The sequence below is a fragment of the Macrobrachium rosenbergii genome, chromosome 2 (genome assembly GCF_040412425.1).
Source record: "Macrobrachium rosenbergii isolate ZJJX-2024 chromosome 2, ASM4041242v1, whole genome shotgun sequence".
In the NCBI taxonomy this organism is placed as follows: Eukaryota; Metazoa; Arthropoda; class Malacostraca; order Decapoda; family Palaemonidae; genus Macrobrachium; species Macrobrachium rosenbergii.
Genome location: NC_089742.1, coordinates 81,288,114 through 81,308,439, shown reverse-complemented (window position 1 = coordinate 81,308,439; position 20,326 = coordinate 81,288,114). Strand labels below are relative to the sequence as shown.

General features: G+C 37.1%; 1 protein-coding gene across 4 annotated transcripts in view; it reads left to right on the top strand.

Annotated features, from left to right (window-relative positions):
- Positions 1 to 20,326, top strand: part of botv (exostosin like glycosyltransferase 3) — a 97,669-nt gene that overhangs the window by 34,166 nt on the left and 43,177 nt on the right. For all 4 annotated transcript variants that reach the window (XM_067121543.1, XM_067121520.1, XM_067121531.1 and 1 more), the window contains one exon: positions 6,003 to 6,154. In XM_067121543.1, the coding sequence (XP_066977644.1) occupies positions 6,003 to 6,154 (152 nt within the window). The remainder of the gene's footprint in view (positions 1 to 6,002; positions 6,155 to 20,326) is intronic.

Genomic DNA, 20,326 nt, shown 5'->3' with positions numbered 1-20,326 from the left:
CAACCTTCGGTCAACTTTGACTCGACCGAAATGGTAAAAACGCAATTGTAAGCAAAACTATTCTAGTAATATTCAATCATTTACCTTCATTTTGCAACAATTGCAAGTCTCTAGCACAATATTTCGATTTATGGTGAATTTTTGAAAAACTTTTCCTTACGTCAAGAAATTCTTTCACACGTTGTCGTAATGTTTGCACTGTTTTATATTAGTCGTTACATAAAGTTTTATATATGGAAATGTGTGCAATTTCATGTAGAATACAACAGAAAATAACTCATGGTTGTAGCTTTATCAGTTTTGAAATATTTTCATATAAATCACGATAACTGCCAAAATTTCAACCTTCGGTCAACTTTAACTCGACCGAAATGGTAAAAACGCAATTATAAGCTAAAACTCTTACATTCTAGTAATATACAATCATGTACCTTCATTTTGCAACAAACTGGAAGTCTCTAGCACAATATTTCGATTTATGGTGAATTTCTGAAAAAAATTTTTTCCTTACGCCTCTGCCTCAGCTGAACATCTCAGAAATTCTTTCGTCATGTTGTCGTAATGTTTGCATCGTTTTACATTAGTCGTTACATAAACTTTTATATATGAAAATGTGTGCAATTTGATGTAGAATACAACAGAAATTAGCTCATGGTTGTAGCTTTTATCAGTTTTGAAATATTTTCACATAAATCACGATAACTGCCAAAATTTCAACCTTCAGTCAACTTTAACTCGACCAAAATGGTAAAAACGCAGTTGTAAGCTAAAACTCTTACATTCTAGTAACATTCAATCGTTTACCTTCATTTTGCAATAAATTGGGTCTCTAGCACAATATTTCGATTTATGGTGAATTTTTTAAAAACATTTTCCTTACGTCAAAAACATCTTAGAAATTCTTTCGTCTCGTTGTCGTAGCACTGTTTTATATTAGTCGTTACATAAAGTTTTATATATGAAAATGTGCGCAATCATTTACAAACAAAAATAACTCATGGTTGTAGCTTTTATCAGTTTTGAAATATTTTCATATAAATCAAATATAAATAGAAAAATTCGACTTTCGGTCAACTTTAACTCGACGGAAATGGTCGAAAACTGCAATTGTAAGCTAAAACACTTACAGTCTAGTAATATTCAATCAATTAGCTTCATTTTTCAACAAACGGTAGTCTCTAGACAATATTTCGATTTATGGTGAATTTTTGAAAAAAATTTTTACTCCGCGTTGAAATGCATCATTTTGTGATAATATTTTCTGTGTTGCTTTGATCGTTTTAAAATTTGTTATATACCAAAATCATTGCAATTTAGTGTACAATACAACTAAAAAAATTAAGTCATTAGCTTTAACTGCTTTGCTTAACAATACAATTATATACGAGTTTATTTTTTTCGCTGTCATATATTCCAATACTTTTATATGATAATGATATTTTTTCATTTCTGATGGTTGCATACTAAACTTCAGGCAATGACAAAAAAATGAGCCAAAATGAACTCTTAATCTTAAAAACTAAGCGTGCTGTGATTTTTGAAAAAACTTTTTTCCGCTTCGGCGCTTAACTCACCCAACGCCGCATACGGAGACGATTTTGTAAATAGGGCTTCGGTGTTAAGATTATACTAAGCTAGGCTTTCTCTTGGTTTTGCCATTGATAATGCATATCACTGTACATCTGAGTTAACTTTTAACTAATAAACAGGCCTAAAAAAAGTTCATTAGGTTCAGTGCAAGTCTATACTGTATACTTTCAGCCAGGAGTACCAAACTTGTGGTTTGCCTAAGATTGCATTATTATTTTTTATAATTAACAACCACTTACTATTGTGTGCAAAACACTGGCATAAACAACAGCAAGTACTGAATTTGTCCACGAAGACACACATTGAGTCAGCCAACTGTGCCACTGTGCTAGCAAGAATATAAAACTTTTTGTCAAATTTTGATTTGAGGCTGGCATAGCAATCTGGGTCAGGAGCTTGGGAACCAGGAGCAGAGATTGATGGTACAGGAAGAGGGCTGGAAATAGGAGAGATTACTTTAGCAGGAGAAGAGATAATAGGAATATTAACATCACTAGATTCCTGAGTCATGTCTTGAGTTGCTAACTTAATTTCAGCTCTAGAAGCTGCTTTCCTTTTATGATCCCTTTCCAGCTTAGATAGGTGAGAAGCTAAAGTTTTCCATTTTTTCTCATCCAATTCACAGCATTCCTCACATATTAAGTCAACTGAACAAATTTGTCCTCTAAATGTCGTACATAAAGTTTGTGAGTCATAACATGCTTTAGTCAAGAGAGTATTGCAGCCTCTGCTGCAATACCTAATGCTCGATGCGATAGAGTGTGGCATGGGTACTAGCTAACCAAGTCAAAATAAGTTAATCTCATAGGAGGACAATAGTAAAAAATCAGGAAAAAACACTGTCGACCAATTCAAATACAAAAGCCGAAGGCTACCGCCGCTGAAAATACATCACCAAAAGGTAAGAATCTCAAGCTGAAAACCAAAATCAAGCTGCTTTCTTAACACCGTGTTGCTGTTAAGCTGGCGGAAACAAAAGTGAAGTCCTTGGCTGAGTTGTTCCTCTCTCTCTTACCCTGAAAGTGGGCAGGGTTAGTCACCTACATGAACAAAAGACTATCACTACCACGATTTTCAAAATCAAAGCTGCTTTCGAGTTAGAAACTCTTAGCTAAGTAATTATTGTGTAAGTTACTTACTGTATATAAAAACACAATTTCATCATATATATCATGTATAGTATGAGATGCATTTTCGGTAGATTACACAAGGCTGTGCTTAATGTGCAGTTTCCTTTTTGGTAGATTATACTAAGCTAGGCTTTCTCTGCTTGTCGCAGTTTTGGTAGATACCATTGATAATGCATATCACTGTACATCTGAGTTAGCTTTTAACTAATAAACAGGCCTACAAGCAAAAGATCATTAGGTTCAGTGCAAGTCTATACTGTATACTTTCAGCCAGGAGTACCAAACTTGTGGTTTGCCTAAGATTGCATTATTATTTTTTATAATTAACAACCACTTACTATTGTGTGCAAAACACTGGCATAAACAACAGCAAGTACTGACATAAAAAACTGAATTGAGAAACAGCTGTTTGCCAATGTTAATTACTGTAACTAACACACATTTATTAAGAGTTGTGTTACACTGTTTGACTTGTTAAAAATTGGCTGATTTTCAGTGATTTCCATGAATAAAACTATAATAAATTTTTTATTCATCCTTCCTGCAATGGAGAAGAAAGTGTTAAGAAAGTGTACCAGTAAATTTAAGGTTGTAGCTGTGGCTGAAGTAACGAATAATGTGTTGGCCACAAAATGATTTTGGAAAAGGCAAAAGCAACTTCCGAAACTGCTGAAATCACAGCTTTACTTCATTTAATTTACTGCTCTTATAAATAAAGTAAGTTAAATTTTTTAAAATCCAGCTTTGATAATTTATGAAAAAATGTATCTCCGAAATAAGTTTAATTTAGCAACTAATGGCAGTGATGACATCAGTAAATGCAACAGCTGATAATTCTTAGAATGTAAATATGTATATTACCATAATGCAAATGGCACATGATCACTGTGTTCATAAATTATAATACGATAATATGACAGTAAATGTATGAAATATAATTGCATACAATAAGTAAAATAGTTTTACTAAAATTATCATTGTTCTCAGTATAACTACTGTATATTATTTGACTTTTTCATTTTAAAGTTTCCTATGAAACAATCCAGCCTATGAAACTGGCAGGATTTACCAATATGATTCAGTAATTGCCTACATTTTCACTGTGATTTGCACATAACTACCTACATGTGGTTACTTTCAGTGTTTGATATAAAACGCTCCTTATTTAACCAAAGACATACAATTCTGTAAAACTCTCCATATTTAACCAAAGATATACAATTCTGTAAAACTCTCCATATTTAACCAAAGATATACAATTCTGTAACAACAAGATCAGATGCAGCCACTGGTAAAAATGGAAATACTGCACTTGCAGTTCTATAAATATTTTTATACACAAATATTTTTTTCACAAACACTATATGAACTCAAATAACATTTCTTTGAAAAATGTTGTAAACATGATTAGCAATATTACGCTCTTTTACACAGTCAAACATTTTTATGAAAATGCTTTTAAACACCAGTAGATTTTATCAAGACACTGATATGAATTCCAGTATTGTTTCCCCTGATAGAGTTACTCTCTTGACATTTAGAAATACAACCTAACTTTATTACTTCCCACATTCTAAACCAAATTTCCCTTTTATTCCACATTGGCCTTGCCCATCAATATGGGTACTTAACTTTGCTGGCTCATGCAGTTCCAGGGGTTCTTGTGGAACTAAAAAAGAATAGGTCTTCCATGGCAGTAGTTGACACTGGCATGAGTCAGGTTCTATGCAATGAGTATGGCAGGCAAGTCTCACAATATCCTTGTTAAAGGAGTGTGAGGTTATGGGTGGCTGTGTGAAGCATCAGAGTTGTTCACTTGTGAACTTCTCGATCTGTCTACTGGAATCACTTTTGGTCACCTTCACATGCAGCTGTGACCTGGTTATCTTGTGACGTCTGCTTCTTGTAGTGTTTTCTGGCTAACTGACATCTCAGTAAGTTTCCTTATATATGCTTACATGAGAAGCTTCTTCAAAGGTAGGTCTTCCATTGCTCTTACAAGTGAACAGGGGAAAACAATGGCAGTTTCATATGGAAGGGATTACTATAAGTAGTGTATTTCTAAATGGAAAAGAGAAAGTGAGAGAGGTAGACTGGGAAAGGAAGTAATTGCGATAAGCTCTTAGCTAATAAAGTATGCCTCACCTTTAATCACATGCACATGGCAATCAGCCAAGGCTACAAACAGCTTTACTTCCTTATGATGATTTCAAATAGCCATTAGTATATAAATAAATCGTGGATGTTACACAATCCAGAGATTTCTGTCTTTCCCCCTTTTCCTATATTAGTGATAATCAGCAGCTTTATCTTCCAGACAGCAGAATTTAATATTATGTATTTACACTTTTGGCATCAACAGGTATGGTTTGTCAACCTGATACATCTGTTGGCAGATCTACTGTGGGTGTTTCTAATGTGATCTGGTTCTTATCCAAGCCTCATTTTATTTGGTTTCTCCAACACTTACCATTTCCACAGCTGGAGGTTATCTAGCTGCAGCTGTATTTTTCAAGTAGTTGCTTAGAGGATTTTTTAAACCAGGAGACGTTCTGTGACGTATTTTCAGCTGGCAGTTGGACTTATGTGGTTGGTACCATGGAAAGCTCTCCTGTCCACTCATGCCCATTAGCCACATTCAAGTAAACTACCTCTGTTTTTAATGAAAATAAAGTACTTTCTAAATGTGCTTTTTTAAAAGGGAACCAGTCAGCAGTCTCATGGATATTATGCACAAAAAGACTGAACAAAAAAATTCTTTGAATCTGGCCCTTTTTTGGAACACTTGAGATTTGAGCTACCTCATTTGGCCGCCGGGCCTTTTGAATATAAACTCATTTTAGTACTTAACAACCTTTCCAAGGAAATTATGAACAAAGAGGATAATTTTAAGTAAAGACCCTTATACTGAGATGTTCTAGCTGGATTTTGTGTTGTCCAAGGTAGTAAAAAATTACAAGTACTATCCACTGAAAGAACCCATTTGAGAAAATGGTAATTGGTAGGCTTAACTTTTGCTTCAGACATCAGTGCCAAAACTTAGTTCCCAGGCAGCTGTCTGGTTAAACTTGAAAAATACTGTACTTTTCTCCTCCCTCTAATTGTTACATATCTATAAATACTTAGGCAGAAAAGGCTTCCATTTATGGATTTTTGCTTATTTACTAGAAGTTTTGCCTTGTTTGTTTACTTAATTAACTCTGGTTTTAAGGTTTCAGTAAAGTAAGTGATTCATAACTGAAACTAAAATTTTAAAGTTATTAATTTGTATATTTTTTAAAGCTTCTGTCTTGAATGAGCTACGAGATCTAGAGCAACATCGACAGCAACTCCAAGAAAACATCGCGTCTGCCACTGCCAGAGTTGAAAGTTTACGCTTAGAGGAGGCAAGAGTTAAGACTGAATTAGAAAGGCTCAAAACTAGTGTTGAACAGGTATTTTTGATAAATGTTATATGTATTGTAGATATAAACCATGGGTTATCATAAGCTTCAAGTATTACACTATAGTGTCCATACAACTTGCAAACTTCTTATTTTAATTATAGTATGTTGTAAAACCCAGTATAAGGTGAGTGTTCATTCTTTAGTCATGGACTGTATAATTTAGTAGATAAAAGAAATATTGAGTCAGTTTCTCTGATGAGTATCCTGCTATTAGGATGAGTCATTGTAGTCTACCTGTCACAGACATCATTTGCTGCTCATCTTGCTTGTAATTTGATCATGTTAGCTGTGTTTATTTCATTAATTTATTTACTCACCTCTAAACACAAGTCTTTTTACATTGTGTCAGAAGCAAGGTATGCAGGTAGCACTTGGGTAAATTCCTATTTACACTGGGTTAAAAGGATTAAAAAAAGCTGAGTCATGGGATCATTTATAGGTCAAGAAGAACACCTTCTCTAAAACATTATTACCATACCTAAGTTCTACTGTGTTGTACCTTACCTGGCACAGTTTAGGCATAATTCCAAAATTTTTTCCAGCTCTCATTATTTAACAAACACTTGCATTGCTTTCTTCCCCTTACTTTTTATCCAATTTCTTTGGTCTTCCTCAACCTAACTTTCCAGGGTCTTTAACTTTGCATTGCTCCTGTTTTTAAAGATTTTCAAGTACAGATAACTTTATAGAGGTTCTAAATACGCTATTTCACTTTAACATGGCTGTGGTTAGAGGAGATAATGATCTGTTTACATGAATTTCTTGCATTAATACTGTACAGATAAGAGGAAGCATGAGCAATATTTCCCATGCTGCCACTTATCAGTATCCAATAAAAAGTAGAGATTCCATTGCCTCTGAACTCAACCCCCCCCTATACCATTGTATTGTACATATGGGGAAATGTAGTTATTGGCTGAGCCAGCAGCACTAATTGGAAGAAAAGCAAAGAGAACAGAGGTAAGGTGATAATGATGGGCAGTGAAAACCTAAGTGTTCTGTATTACTCATGATGTTTACATACTAATATTTCATATCAGAACCCCCCAAAAAAGGTAGTTTCCAACTGTCTCAAAACATAACCACCCTTGGTACTATTGATTCTTACTGAGAAATTATGATTTATTTAAACTATTTCCATTTACATGTTGGCTTTAGGAACATATCCCTTATGTTGAATTAGTTTTCTAGCAGTAGCTAGAATTTTTTTAAATAGTCAAGTTATATAAGTACTGTACAGTTAAATAGACTTTTCAAATTAGTATACTAAATTTTTTGCTGTGAGAAAGTTTTCTATAACACAAAACATTTTTGATAGCGTAGCCACTGTTCGTGTAACTCTCATGGTCCCCCCAGGGCTCCATAAGACAGACCAACCAATTATGAAGAATTCTCTTACAGTTGGTCTTGTCCAGAATAGTGCCTGTTGGCACAGTGATAGAATATAAAGGACTAAGGACAGGAGGGCTCTATCTCCCTTCCTACAATGATTACCTAGGCTCTATGTCTTACTTGCACTGATGTTACAACAACATTAGTCGGCGCCATTTTCGTTACACTCTGATCAGTCCAAGAGTTCGCTAGTCCCCAGATTGTGCTTTGGAAATCGTGTGTGACTACACATTTTTTCACCCACTTTATATGAGTCATGCTAAGTACTTAGTTTTAAGACCCAGTGAAAAATTTTAGTTTCTTAAAATTGTAATAGGCAGGCTTACATTTGTTTAAATTGGGAGCCAGTAAGCCTCTTCCAAGGCGAGAAGTTGGGAGTAGATCGCTAGGCTACGCTATAATTGCTGTGTTGTTTTTTCTTGTTTAACACAGTAAGAATTAGCATTCAGGCAATACTGTAATATTAGACAATTTTTTTATTGAAACTTATTATACAATGCCCTTTTAACATTGATAGATAATTTGAAGTTACCAGAAGGGTAAATTGGGGCAGCCTAACTTCTTGTTTACAAAACATAGCCTTGATATTAGCTCCCAGTCGTGTTTGACTTACGATCATTGTTGTTTACTAGAGGTCAGTATTTCCTATGTAGTTGTAGTATTTTATAATCAAACAAAATGGTTTTGTTATATCAACAGTTCCCCAGTTATCCTTAATATTGGGGTTCTTTCCAATGTTAAAGGAATACATTCATGCTGATCAATTCCAACGGATATTACAGTACTCCGCCAGTAGTGACGTCACAGGTGTTGAGAATTTGTTGTGATGTTTGTATTTTTCGTAAGGGAATACAAAAGTACTTTTTTATAATGGTGAGCTTTGCCAAACATTTTAAAATCTTAAAGATACAGATTTTATACATTTTTGGTATGATGATTCCAATAATTATTGCTTTTATTTATGAACCAACTAATGTAGTCTATAGCCTTTGCCTGGTGCTTGGGAATAGACCAGGTAATCATAGGTTATGAAATGTGTAGAAATATACAGTTTGGAGATCCATTTAGTTTTGTCATAATTGAGTTGAGAAGCTTTGGTGAGTAAATCCTTTAAGCTATTTTATGGATTATGACCTATTGATCATGTTTCCTTACATCATACTATGAACATGTACTTGTGGCCATTTAGGCCTGGGTTATTTGAAGTGGTTGCAGCCTATAGAGTAATATAGGTAGCTAACACTAAGTAGTTTTTATTAAACACTTGTTCCTTTTATCACTACTGGGCTACTATTACACGGGATTTACATATTACCTGTGCCACAGCAAATTGCTCAGTCTGCTTTTTGCCTGTGAAAATGGTTCATAACTACCTGCCATGAGCCAGCCCTTAAGGAATAAAGGAGAATTTGGTTGCTGGCTGGACATGTGTGAAATATGCCACAAGCTTGTGGCAGCAAGTTTAAATGATGAAAGAGCTCATTTTTAAGCTGTCTCTATTAGTTATAGATTTCAACAGGAGTATAGAAGGATGAGACTATTGTACATGTTCTGGCAGTACTATGGTAGTATGTTTTCATCACTCTCTGAGCAGATGACACATTTGGGCCTATACTCCAAAAGCAGTGAATTCTAGGAACTCCCACTTCAACTCTTCCGATGGAGATGAAGTCTCCCCATGGGAGAGGTCACTGATACCTGACATGAAGTGGACAGAGCCACTGAAATTCCTCTTCTGAATCCAGAAGATCTAGGAAGCAGTCTTATATTTTACATGAGAGAGATACTTCAAATGAGAATCTTGCCTTTCCCATGCAGCAGTCATGTAGGACAGCCCCATCTGAAGTGTCTGTACCTTATAGAGGGTAGTGATATATCCTGGACTTCTATACTGCCAGACAGTGGTGATATGACTGCTTGGCTCAATCATTTTATGTAGGCTTCCAGGAAAATTCTGCTTGCTGTACTTTCTGTACTGCCGGGCAGTGATAATACAGCTGCCTTGGATCATAATCATTTCATGCAGGCATTCCTAATAGGGAATTCAGCTTGTTGTACTTCCTATACTCCAGGCAGTGATGATACGACTGCATTGGCTCAATCAGTTCATGCAGGCTTTCCTGATGGGAAAATTTTGCTTGCTGTATTATCTATACTGTCAGGCAGTGATAGTACAACTGCCTTGGCTCAGCAGTTCGTGAAGGCTTCCCTAATAGGGAATTCAGCTTGCTGTATTATCTATACTGCCAGGCAGTGGTAATACGACTGCCATGGCTCATCAGTTCATGCAGCCTTCCCAGATGGGAAAATTCTGCTTGCAGGACTTTCAGAATTCTGGGAGTAAATCATGAGCAGTATCAAGGATGACCCCAAGAGAGTGTAACTCCTTTGAGGACTCACTACTGAGCATCAGCATTGAGAAGCTATCTGTGATTCCTAAGAGGAATTCAGGTGTCCTGGTTATGGAGTAAGGTGTGATATGTTAAAATTTCTCATCATTTAAACTAGAGGATTGAGAGGCTGTACAGTCTGCCCAGGCAGATAGGGTTCTCACCAAAAACCATAGTTCATGGGAACAGGATAAAACAAAAACCCAAGCCCAAAAAAGAAGTTGAACCAGTTGCCTAGATCCCCTGTTGAAATCAGAATGGATAATAAGAAACAGCCTACTCATTCCCAGAGCTCTGACTGATAACAATTGAGACCAGGTTGGACAATAAACCTCAATAAACCAATATCTGGCCCTGAGAATGATACTGATAACCCTTGGCAAGACACCTCAGTGTGCATCCTTCCACCAGATGGAAAATACCTCATTAATTAAAGGAAAACAGATTTAGGTTGAGCATATAGAATTTTCGGACAGAGTGGACTTTCCCAATACTGAAGGGCTCATGGTCACTCCTTCAGTAGGAATTCAGAAACTGTTGAAGGAGATGGTTATCATGCCTAATGTATATTAATGAAAGCCACAGAATCAACTTTTCTCTAGTTTAATGGAAAATATAGTACAGCAACAATTTTACAGAACCATTAACCTCTCTGGGAGGCACCAGCTTCCTGTCTTTTCACTTTTGAAACAATCAATCATGTGAAGACGGAATTTCAGAATTTTGTGATGACTGGGAAATGAGAGCTTATGGCAGAAATAAAGCCAATTGTCTCCACCATCCCAGTATCTGATAGTGCTACAAAGGAATGAGCAACATTTTTCCTTCATTTTGAAAGTAAAAAGCTCCCATTGGACATGGCTACCCAGCAATTTGTGACCCCTACAAGAAAAATCTCAGGATAGCCATGGATGAATTTTATGCTAGGTTCCACCTGATTAAAGAGCTTCCAGTGTCTTCAAGAACAGTGTTCACTGCAGTAGCCAAAACACTTGTGTGTACCCTGTTGGGAGCGCACTACAACTTTCTGGAGCGTCACCATTAAGGTTTGAAAGGAAGTATTGGTGGGCTCGAGCATTTCGCTCCCCAGTGTAACCTCCCTATTGGTTTCTTCCTCTATCTTTTGGAACCCTTTTTGAAGAGTCTGTTGTCACACAATTCACTGAATGAGCCCAACAACAGAATTGCACAATATATACTGTTCTTGAAAAAGGGGAATCTGGGGAACAATACCCTTGAGAGTTTCCTCTTCCTTGGCCTAAGAAAGCTTGGCCTGTGAATCAAAGCCATTGATTATAAGGGCCCTCCCACAACAGAAGAAAGGACAACAATAGCATCAGCACCCCTTTCAAAGCAAACAAGACACTACTACCAGGGGAAAGAAAAATCGACTCCTGGACTGCGTATTACAAGGAAGGGAAGAGGTGGAGCCCCATAGGACTTGCATGGTTGGGGTTGTCTTATTAAAAGGGGACCATAGAGAAAGATGACTTTATTTGCCACCACTTTTCAGCATCCCGAAGAAGCATTCCCCTGAACGAAGGGTGATCCTTGACCCGTCAAATTTGAAAAAAACATCAGTTGCTTAAATTTTATGTATACTGTACCTATTTTAAGGCCAGGAATGAAGGATTTTAGCTGTTGGCCTACCCTGACAATTGGTTAAAAGATAGCCATGAAATAAGAATTTGAAACCTGAGAGTGGTAGTTGAGAGACTCCAGTCAAAAGGTTTCTTAGTATGGAATAAGTCTCACCTTACATCCAGCAGACTTTTTCTGAGGCTGGGACTTTGTTAGGCTACTCTTTGCAGCCAGCTGTCTCTTCCCAAAGCACTCAAACCAGAATAAGGAAAGACTAAGTAGATTCCTTGCTCAGTCCAGCTTTTCCAGACGACAATTGGAACGAAGTCTGGGCCTGTTACAGTTTGGGTCCATGATAGATCTAATCCTGAGATTGACTTAGGACTTAACAGATTCTGGCTTTCACATGCCAGGAAAAGGCTTTGTGATCGCCTTCATCTGAGATTGGGAAGACACTCTGTCCGTGGATCTGGAAGGGGTCTCTGGCAAACAGACCGACCTAATTCCACCATTCGTGGGGTCTGATAATACATAAAACGGAAGCCTCCTTGACAGGTTGGGGAGGCCAGTGAGAGGATTGTCAGTTAGGGTCACCTGCTCAGAGGAGTGTCATACCAGCTTCCTGGGGCTATTGGCTGTCTTTTCATCTCAGAAAATTGAAACCTCCAAAAGGGTCTCACATTTTGTTCATCCTAGACAATATGACTGCAATGTCTTCTATAAAGAGGTTAGGCTCATACTGAGCTCCTCTGAAGTAAGTAATTGCTGACATGCTTCCACATTCTGGAAGTGGACCGGTTTGCCACATGCGAGAACCATCAACTTCCAGTGTATGTGCCTCAGAACCTGGACACTCAGGCAATGGCAAGAGATGCATTCCTACAAGACTGGAACAAATGGAGGGTGATATACCTTTTACCTTCATTGTCCCTAATTTCGAAACTTTGAACAATCTACCAGCTTTCAATGGAACCACTTGCCTAGTAGCCCTGAATTAGGCAAAAGGTCATTGGTTCCTTATTTCTTCCACAACAGTCATTGGTTCTTTATTCCTTCCACAATAGGCAATAGGATAGATTCCATTGCCGTCCGTTGTTCTACCACAGACAGAGGGAGGGGAAGTCGTTTACGCATCCTCCTTTCTGAACCATGAACTTCACATGAAATTTTAAATCTAGTCTACTGTGAAGATTATTTGCCTAACATTGCTAGGTATCTAGTACAAAACTATGGACTTCATCTATCCAACACACCAGTCCGTATGGGAAATGTCGTTAGATTACCCCAACACTGAGAGCCCAGTTGAACTCTGTTAGTATAGTTTTACATTTGATTATCTTATGAGGCCAAGCACCTTGCTATTTCATCAGTCATGGCATACAAAGCAGCATTGGCAGAACCCTTGCCCTATGGTCTTGGAATTGATTCTAATATAGAAATTGTTAATTCCAGTCTCCAGTCTTTTACACTGTAAAGGTCAGCTCCTGCAAGGGTTTCCCATTATCTAGTCCCTGAATAAGGTTCTTAGACTCATGTCATCTGCTCAGTTCATGGGCCCAATACAACTACAACTCATATGCTGCTAAAGGTAGTCTTCTTGACTGCTTTGGCATCAGGAGCTCGGATTAGCGTACAAGGCTCTCTTAGACAAGGAGAGAATTCCTCCACTCATACACCTAGTTATCATTTGCCGTTGTCTCCTGGCCTATCATTCCTGGCCAAGAATGATGATGTTTTTAAAGGGAAAATCCTCTTTTCTGGTAAAGAAAACCAGTATTTCATATAAAATATTACGCCTGGTTAAAGCACTTAAGATTTACCTAGATGTCATGGCAAACATCCCAGATAGTCCTATTTTTCCTACACCTTAGCACAAACAAACCACTCTCTCTACATGGGTTGAGAATTATTTTAGTGGCCCCCATTAAAAAGGCAGAACCTCACTCCTTTCCTAAGTTGCATGACATCAATTTCCAGCCTACCTTCTTGGATCTCCTAAAGCTGTGGCTTTTGTTAAAGAGTGAGGGCAATGTTGGAAAAGATTGCATTATAAATTGTAAACAAGCTGTCTCTGGGTTTTTACAGTGTGGTTTTCTTAATAGAAAATTCACCATTAAACAGCTGTCCTTTACAAATTCAGTTCAAGATGGAAACAGTTCTTTCCTTGTTTACCCCATTACGCCAGGTATTCATGATCAGATTTACTTGTCAGTTTACCCATGACCGTTCGACGGATGAGCGTCCACATGAAAAGAGTAGAATTGTCAGTTGGACAAATCAAGTCATCGTCCTCAGTTCTTGTCTTGCCTTCATTGTGGCAACACTATATGGCAGCGATGGAAACTGCTGGCTGATGAGGAGGTGGAACTGCATAGACTAGCTGCTTTAGCAATTCACTCGATACTAATAGGAAAAGAAGGCTTAAGAGAGTATGGTCTAAAATTTGGTTATTAAAGAGAAATGTCTGGTCTCATTGATATTAATGAATGAGTTTAAATTAGAGCCCAGGGGTTGGTTCAATTATTTATGAAATGGACAGTGAAGCCTACTTCATAAAAAGGCAGGACACTTGCCTAGGCCTACACCAAATTCTGTATCACATGGATGTAATGTTTTAAATTTTTATTATATGATTTGGACTTATATTGGCCTGCAAATATCACTGCAGGGTCTAACAGTGAAATGAATGAGGCCTATATGTATTCATATTCTGATCAGAGTGACTGAGATCCTTCCTGGATGAAATCCTGCATCGAACTGTCACGAAATCATTGCTTACCTGTCCACACATGCAACCACCTGTCAGTCGGTTGGAAGAACTTTAGGTGATTCCATCAGTTCATCCATTCTGGTGAATGGACTGACTCCGCCCACAAACTGTCATCTACATGTAAGTTTTAATGCCAGATTCGATTAACTAACAGGAGAACTGACAGGTAAACTTGATCATGATGACCTGGCCTTAGAGGGTGACTTCATCCATCACTCCTCCAGGAAATACTTCAACTTTGTCTGCTAAGGGACTGTTTATTTGAACTGGCATCAGCCCCTCAGTTGTTCACAGTAGTGTTTGTTATGGTGTCAGCTTGGGGCTCACTCGCACAGGATACTTCTGGGTGTTCTTGACAACCAGCTGGTTCTGGAATTCTCAGAGATGCAGCAGCTCCAGAACAGTCTTCCTCCTTGCCTTTTATCACAATGTGGGGATCACAAAAAACTGTGTGAAGTTGAATCATGTGTCCAAGGAGCAGGCAAAGTTCCTGGGCATGGTGATGGATATGGTAGCAGCAAGAGTTTTCCTGTCAGAATTGCATCAGCAAACTCAGGGAGGTAATAGGACAAGTCTTGTTGCGACAGGAACAATCAGTTCAGGTTTTGTAAGCCATCCTCATGGGCACCTCCACCAGTGCTCATCAGTGGCAGCTGAAGCAGTATGTTATAGCCTCTAGTGACCCTCCGTCTCACTTCCTTCTCTTGAACTGAGAAGTGAGGGAGGTCCATTTTGGGTGGTTGGACGACATGACCCTCCTAGAGAGTGTTTTATGAACTACCCACCTCTTGAAATGCTTCTGTTCTTAGATGCATCAAAGGAGGAATGGGATGCACTCCTGGAGGATGTCTGTTTCAGGTGTGGGCAGAGAACTACCTTCATCTGTGTATCAACATCTTGAAATGTGTGCAACTGTGCCAGCTGTTCAAACTTTCCAAGATCACATAATGCATTACTCTGTAATGTTGATGAGTAACAGCATGACTATAGTGGCATACATCAGCAAGCAAGAGATCATGGTCTCCCTTCACCTCTGCCCATTGGCATTGTAGTTGCAAGAGTGGACTGTTTGTCAGGCTACCAAGCTTGCAACCAGTTATATTCTGGGCAGGAGAAATTTTTTAGCAGACCAGTTCAGCAACCAAGGCTCCAACATCATGTGATAGAAAGGCTTTTTGAGCTTTGGGGAATGCCATTTGTTTACCTGTTCACCACATGGCTCAACATAAAACTCCGGGTGTTCTACTGTCCTGTTCCAGACTCTTGGGCTACCTTGGAAGTGGCCTTCCAGCACCCATGGGACAGTCTGGAATCCCATGCCTTTCATCCGTTCACTCTGATTCGTTAAATGGTCTGCCATGTGTTTGTCATTCTGACTCTCAGAATGACCCTGATAGCTCCTTGTAGGCACCCTGCCAAGTGGTATCCCATTCTACTAGCTCTTCTGGTCAGGGCACCAAGATTCCCCCATGGCCCACGTTCTTTGTCAGCCACATGTCCTTAGGTATCACAAGTTAGTCCAGACACTCAACTTTCCCCAATTAAACCATTCATTTGTAAAAAAACAGTACAGTACAGGCAGTTCCTACGTATGGGCGGCATCGGTTAACAGCGTTTCGGTTCTATGATGCTTGGCTAAAAACATTGTTAACCAGATTTTCGGTGCTGTTAAGCAGTTTATCGGCGTTGGTAGGTTGTTTATCAGTGTTGGTAGGCTGTTTATCAGTGTCAGAAAGCAAAACCATCAGCGCCAGTAAGTGGTTTATCGGTGTTGGTAAGCAGTTGATTGGTGCTTATGGTGTGGTAAATGCCATTTATTACCATACTGATGTTCCAGTTATCGACGATTTTTGTTTATCGGCGCTCGGCTGTTTAACTAAAACTGCATGTATTCCTAATTCCTTTATTTGATATATATGATTTCTTTTTCATTCATATAAAAATATTCTATGTCAATTCATCATTTTTTATATTAAAAAGAAAATTGGCACATGTAAGATTTATAAGTTATCGTGCATCAACTAGTCTCCTCAAAGTTCGACGTTCCAGGCTTGCCACCTGAACCTCACACTTCAGTGCATTTCACTAATATTCAGCCAAGTGAAATGTATTTACAGTAAACCCCCAGTATTCGCAGGGGATGCGTTCCAGACCCACTCCCAAAATAGTTAAAATCCGCAAATACTTGCTACCCCCTCCCCTAAAAAGGCTTATAACTGCCTATCTTGAAAGTTCAAATACTAAATGTATACTTAAAGTATCATCCTACATCAAATATACCTTAAATTATTATGATATTACTGTAGGCTATTAATCTTTGAAATTATATTATTAATATAATTTCAGTCATCTTAAACATTAGTACCCTTAAAAATATACAAATACCTCTAAGCCTTCCAGCTACTTTGACTTATATTCAACAAGGCTGGCTGGGGGAAGAGAGAGAGAGAGAGAGAGAGAGAGAGAGAGAGAGAGAGAGAGAGAGAGAGAGAGAGAGAGAATGTATCTCTAATCTCTCTGACAAACAAAATTTATGTTTGTTTTTTGTCTTGCAAAGATGTAATACCTTTACTACAAATTTTTAAAACACTATGAACACACACACACACACAAACAGGATCTTTTCCTGAGAGAGAGAGAGACCTTACTATACCTTACAGACCTTACAGTTCGTTTGGGTTGCCCCAGGTCCCTCAGTGTGAGGCACCTTTGATGTCTACCAGAGAATTGCTAATGCATCTTCCAATCTTCAATGGTCTGGGATGCAGCTTACGTATTTGTCAAGCTTATTCTTAAACACATCTATGCTCACTCCTGATATGTTCCTCAGATGAGCTAGTAATGCATTGAATAATTGCTGCATTATCGATGCTGGTGGGTAGTGGATTAATGACCTGTGTGTTTTCCTTAGTTTTCCTTGTATAGTTTTGGGCACTATTAATCTACCTCTGAAAATCTTTCTGATATTTTTAGCTCCATGATGTTTTCGGTGATTCCTTCTATCTGTTTCCATGCCTGTATTATCATGTAGTGTTCTCTTATCCTTTAGACTATATAATTTTAAGAATTGTAGTCTTTTTGCTCAGTGGTCAAGATCTTTAACTTCTTCTATTCTAGCTGTAAAGGACCTTTGTACACTTCTTCTATCCTAGCTATAAAGGACCAACACTCTCTATTTGTGCAATATCCTTTTAGTGTTGCATACCATATCATATTGCAATATTCAAAACTATGTACATACGTTTTATAAAGCATAATCATGTGTTCTGATTTTCTTGTTTTGAAGTAGGCAACATTCCCATTTTTGCTTTGCATTTTGCCAATAGTATTGCTATTTGATCATTGCATAACATATTCATATTCAACATCACACCAAGGTCTTTAACCCTGGCCGACTGGGCGTTCATCATGTTACTAAATTGTCTGTTGTTTGCCGATTGGATTAAAAGTTTTTCCAAAAAATTTCAACCTTCGGTCAATATATGGACTCGACCGAAATGGTCGAAAAAACACAATTGTAAGCTAAAACTCTTACATTCTAGTAATATTCAATCATTTACCTTCATTTTGCAACAAATTGGAAGTCTCTAGCACAATATTTCGATTTATGGTGTATTTTTTGAAAAAAACTTTTACCTTATGCCCTATTGCCACTCGACCGAAAATTTCAGAAATTCTTTTAGGGAAAGTCATTTTGTCGTAAGTTTTGCACTGTTTTATATTAGCCATTACATAAAGTTTTATATATGAAAATGTGCAACGCAATTTCATGTAAAATACAGCAACATACAACCCATGGTTGTAGCTTTTATCAGTTTGGAAATATTTTCATACAAACCACGATAACTGCCAAAATTTCAACCTTTGGTCAACTTTGACTCGACCAAAATGGTCAAAAAACGTAATTGTAAGCTAAAACTCTTACATTCTAGTAATATTCAATCATTTACTTTCATTTTGCAACAAATTGGAAGTCTCTAGCACAATATTTTGATTTATGGTGAATTTTTGAAAAACATTTTTCCTAAAGGTTCCTAGAGAAATTCTTCCAGATCACGTTTTCATAATGTTTGCACCGTTTATATTAGTCGTTACATAAAGTTTTATATATGAAAATGTGCGCAACTTCATGTAGAATACAATTGAAAATAGCTCATGGTTGTAGCTTTTATCAGTTTTGAAATATTTTCATATAAATCACAATAACTGCCAAAATTTCAACCTTCGTCAAGAACTCGACCGAAATGGTAAAAACGCAATTATAAGCTAAAACTCTTACATTCTAGTAATATTCAATCATGTACCTTCATTTTGCAACAAACTGGAAGTCTCTACACAATATTTCGATTTATGGTGAATTTCTAAAAAAAAACTTTCCTTACGTGGCAGGAACTGGTCAGAACATCTCAGAAATTCTTTCATTGTCAATGTTTGCATCGTTTTACATTAGTCGTTACATAAACTTTTTTCTATGAAAATGTCAATTTCATGTAGAATACAACAGAAAATAGCTCTGGGTTGTAGCTTTTATAAGTTTTGAAATATTTTCACATAAATCAAGATAACTGCCAAAATTTCAACCTTCGGTCAACATTTAACTCGACCGAAATGGTCGAAAAAAGCAATTGTAAGCTAAAACTCTTACATTCTAGTAATATTCAATCATTTACCTTCATTTTGCAATAAATTGGAAACTCTAGCCTCATTATTTTGATTTATGGTGAATTTTAAAAAATAACATTTTCCTTACGTCCGGAAGTGGAACTCGTTCACATCTCAGAAATTCTTTCAAACGTTGTCAGTAATGTTTGCACCATTTTATATTAGTCGTTACATAAAGTTTTATATATGAAAATGTGCGCAATTTCATGTACAATACAACAGAAAATAACTCATGGTTGTAGCTTTGTCAGTTTTGAAATATTTTCATATAAATCACGATAAATAGAAAAATTCTACTTTTCGGTCAACTTTAACTCGACCCAAATGGTCAAAACTGCAATTCTAAGCTAAAACACTTAGTCTAGTAATATTCAATCAATTAGCTTCATTTTTCAACAAACGGGAAGTCTCTAGCACAATATTTCGATTTATGGTGAATTTTTGAAAAAAAATTTTTTACGTCTCCGTTACGAATTCATGCATCATTTTGTGATAATATTTTCTCTGTGTTGCTTTGATCGTTTTACAATTTGTTATATACCAAAATCATTGCAATTTAGTGTACAATACAAAGAAAAAAATAACCTGTTAGCTATAACCGTTTTGCTCACAGCGAAGATATGTATAAATTATATATGAAAAATTTTTTTTGAAATTTCTGTCATATATTTCAATATTTATATATGATAATGATATTTTTTCATTTCTGATGGTTGCATACTAAACTTCAGGCAATGACAAAATAATGAGCCAAAATGAACTCTTAATCTTAAAAACTAAGCGTGCTGTGATTTTTTGAAAAAACTTTTTCCGCATAGAAGCCTTAACTCCCGATCGCGCCCCTCTACGGGAGACGTTTTTGTAAATAGAGGCTCGGCGTTTAAGGGTTAACTGCTTCCTTATTTGTGATTGTCTCGTTGTTAGGTCCCCTGTATACATATATCATTCCTTCTTTATCACCATAATTTATTGATTCAAATTTATCAGAGTTAAATACCATCCTCTTTACCTCTGCCCATTCATATTTTTGTTTAGGTCTCTTTGTAGCGAGTTCCTATCTTCATCACAGGTGATTTCTCTACTTATTCTTGTGTCATCGGCGAAATTTTTCACTACGAGTCCTTAACATTACAGTCTGTGTCTGCAATCATAATAACAAACAAGAGTGCAGCTAACACCATTCCTTGTGGCACAATGAGGATATTACCTTAGCTTCATCCGATTTCTCATTGTTTGCAATCACTATCTGTTTTCTGTTTTGCAAAAATTCTTTTATCCATCTTCCTACTTTGTCCACAATATTATGTTTTCTAATTTTTATGCTAGTATATTGTGGTCTACCTTGTCAAAAGCTTTTGCAAAGTC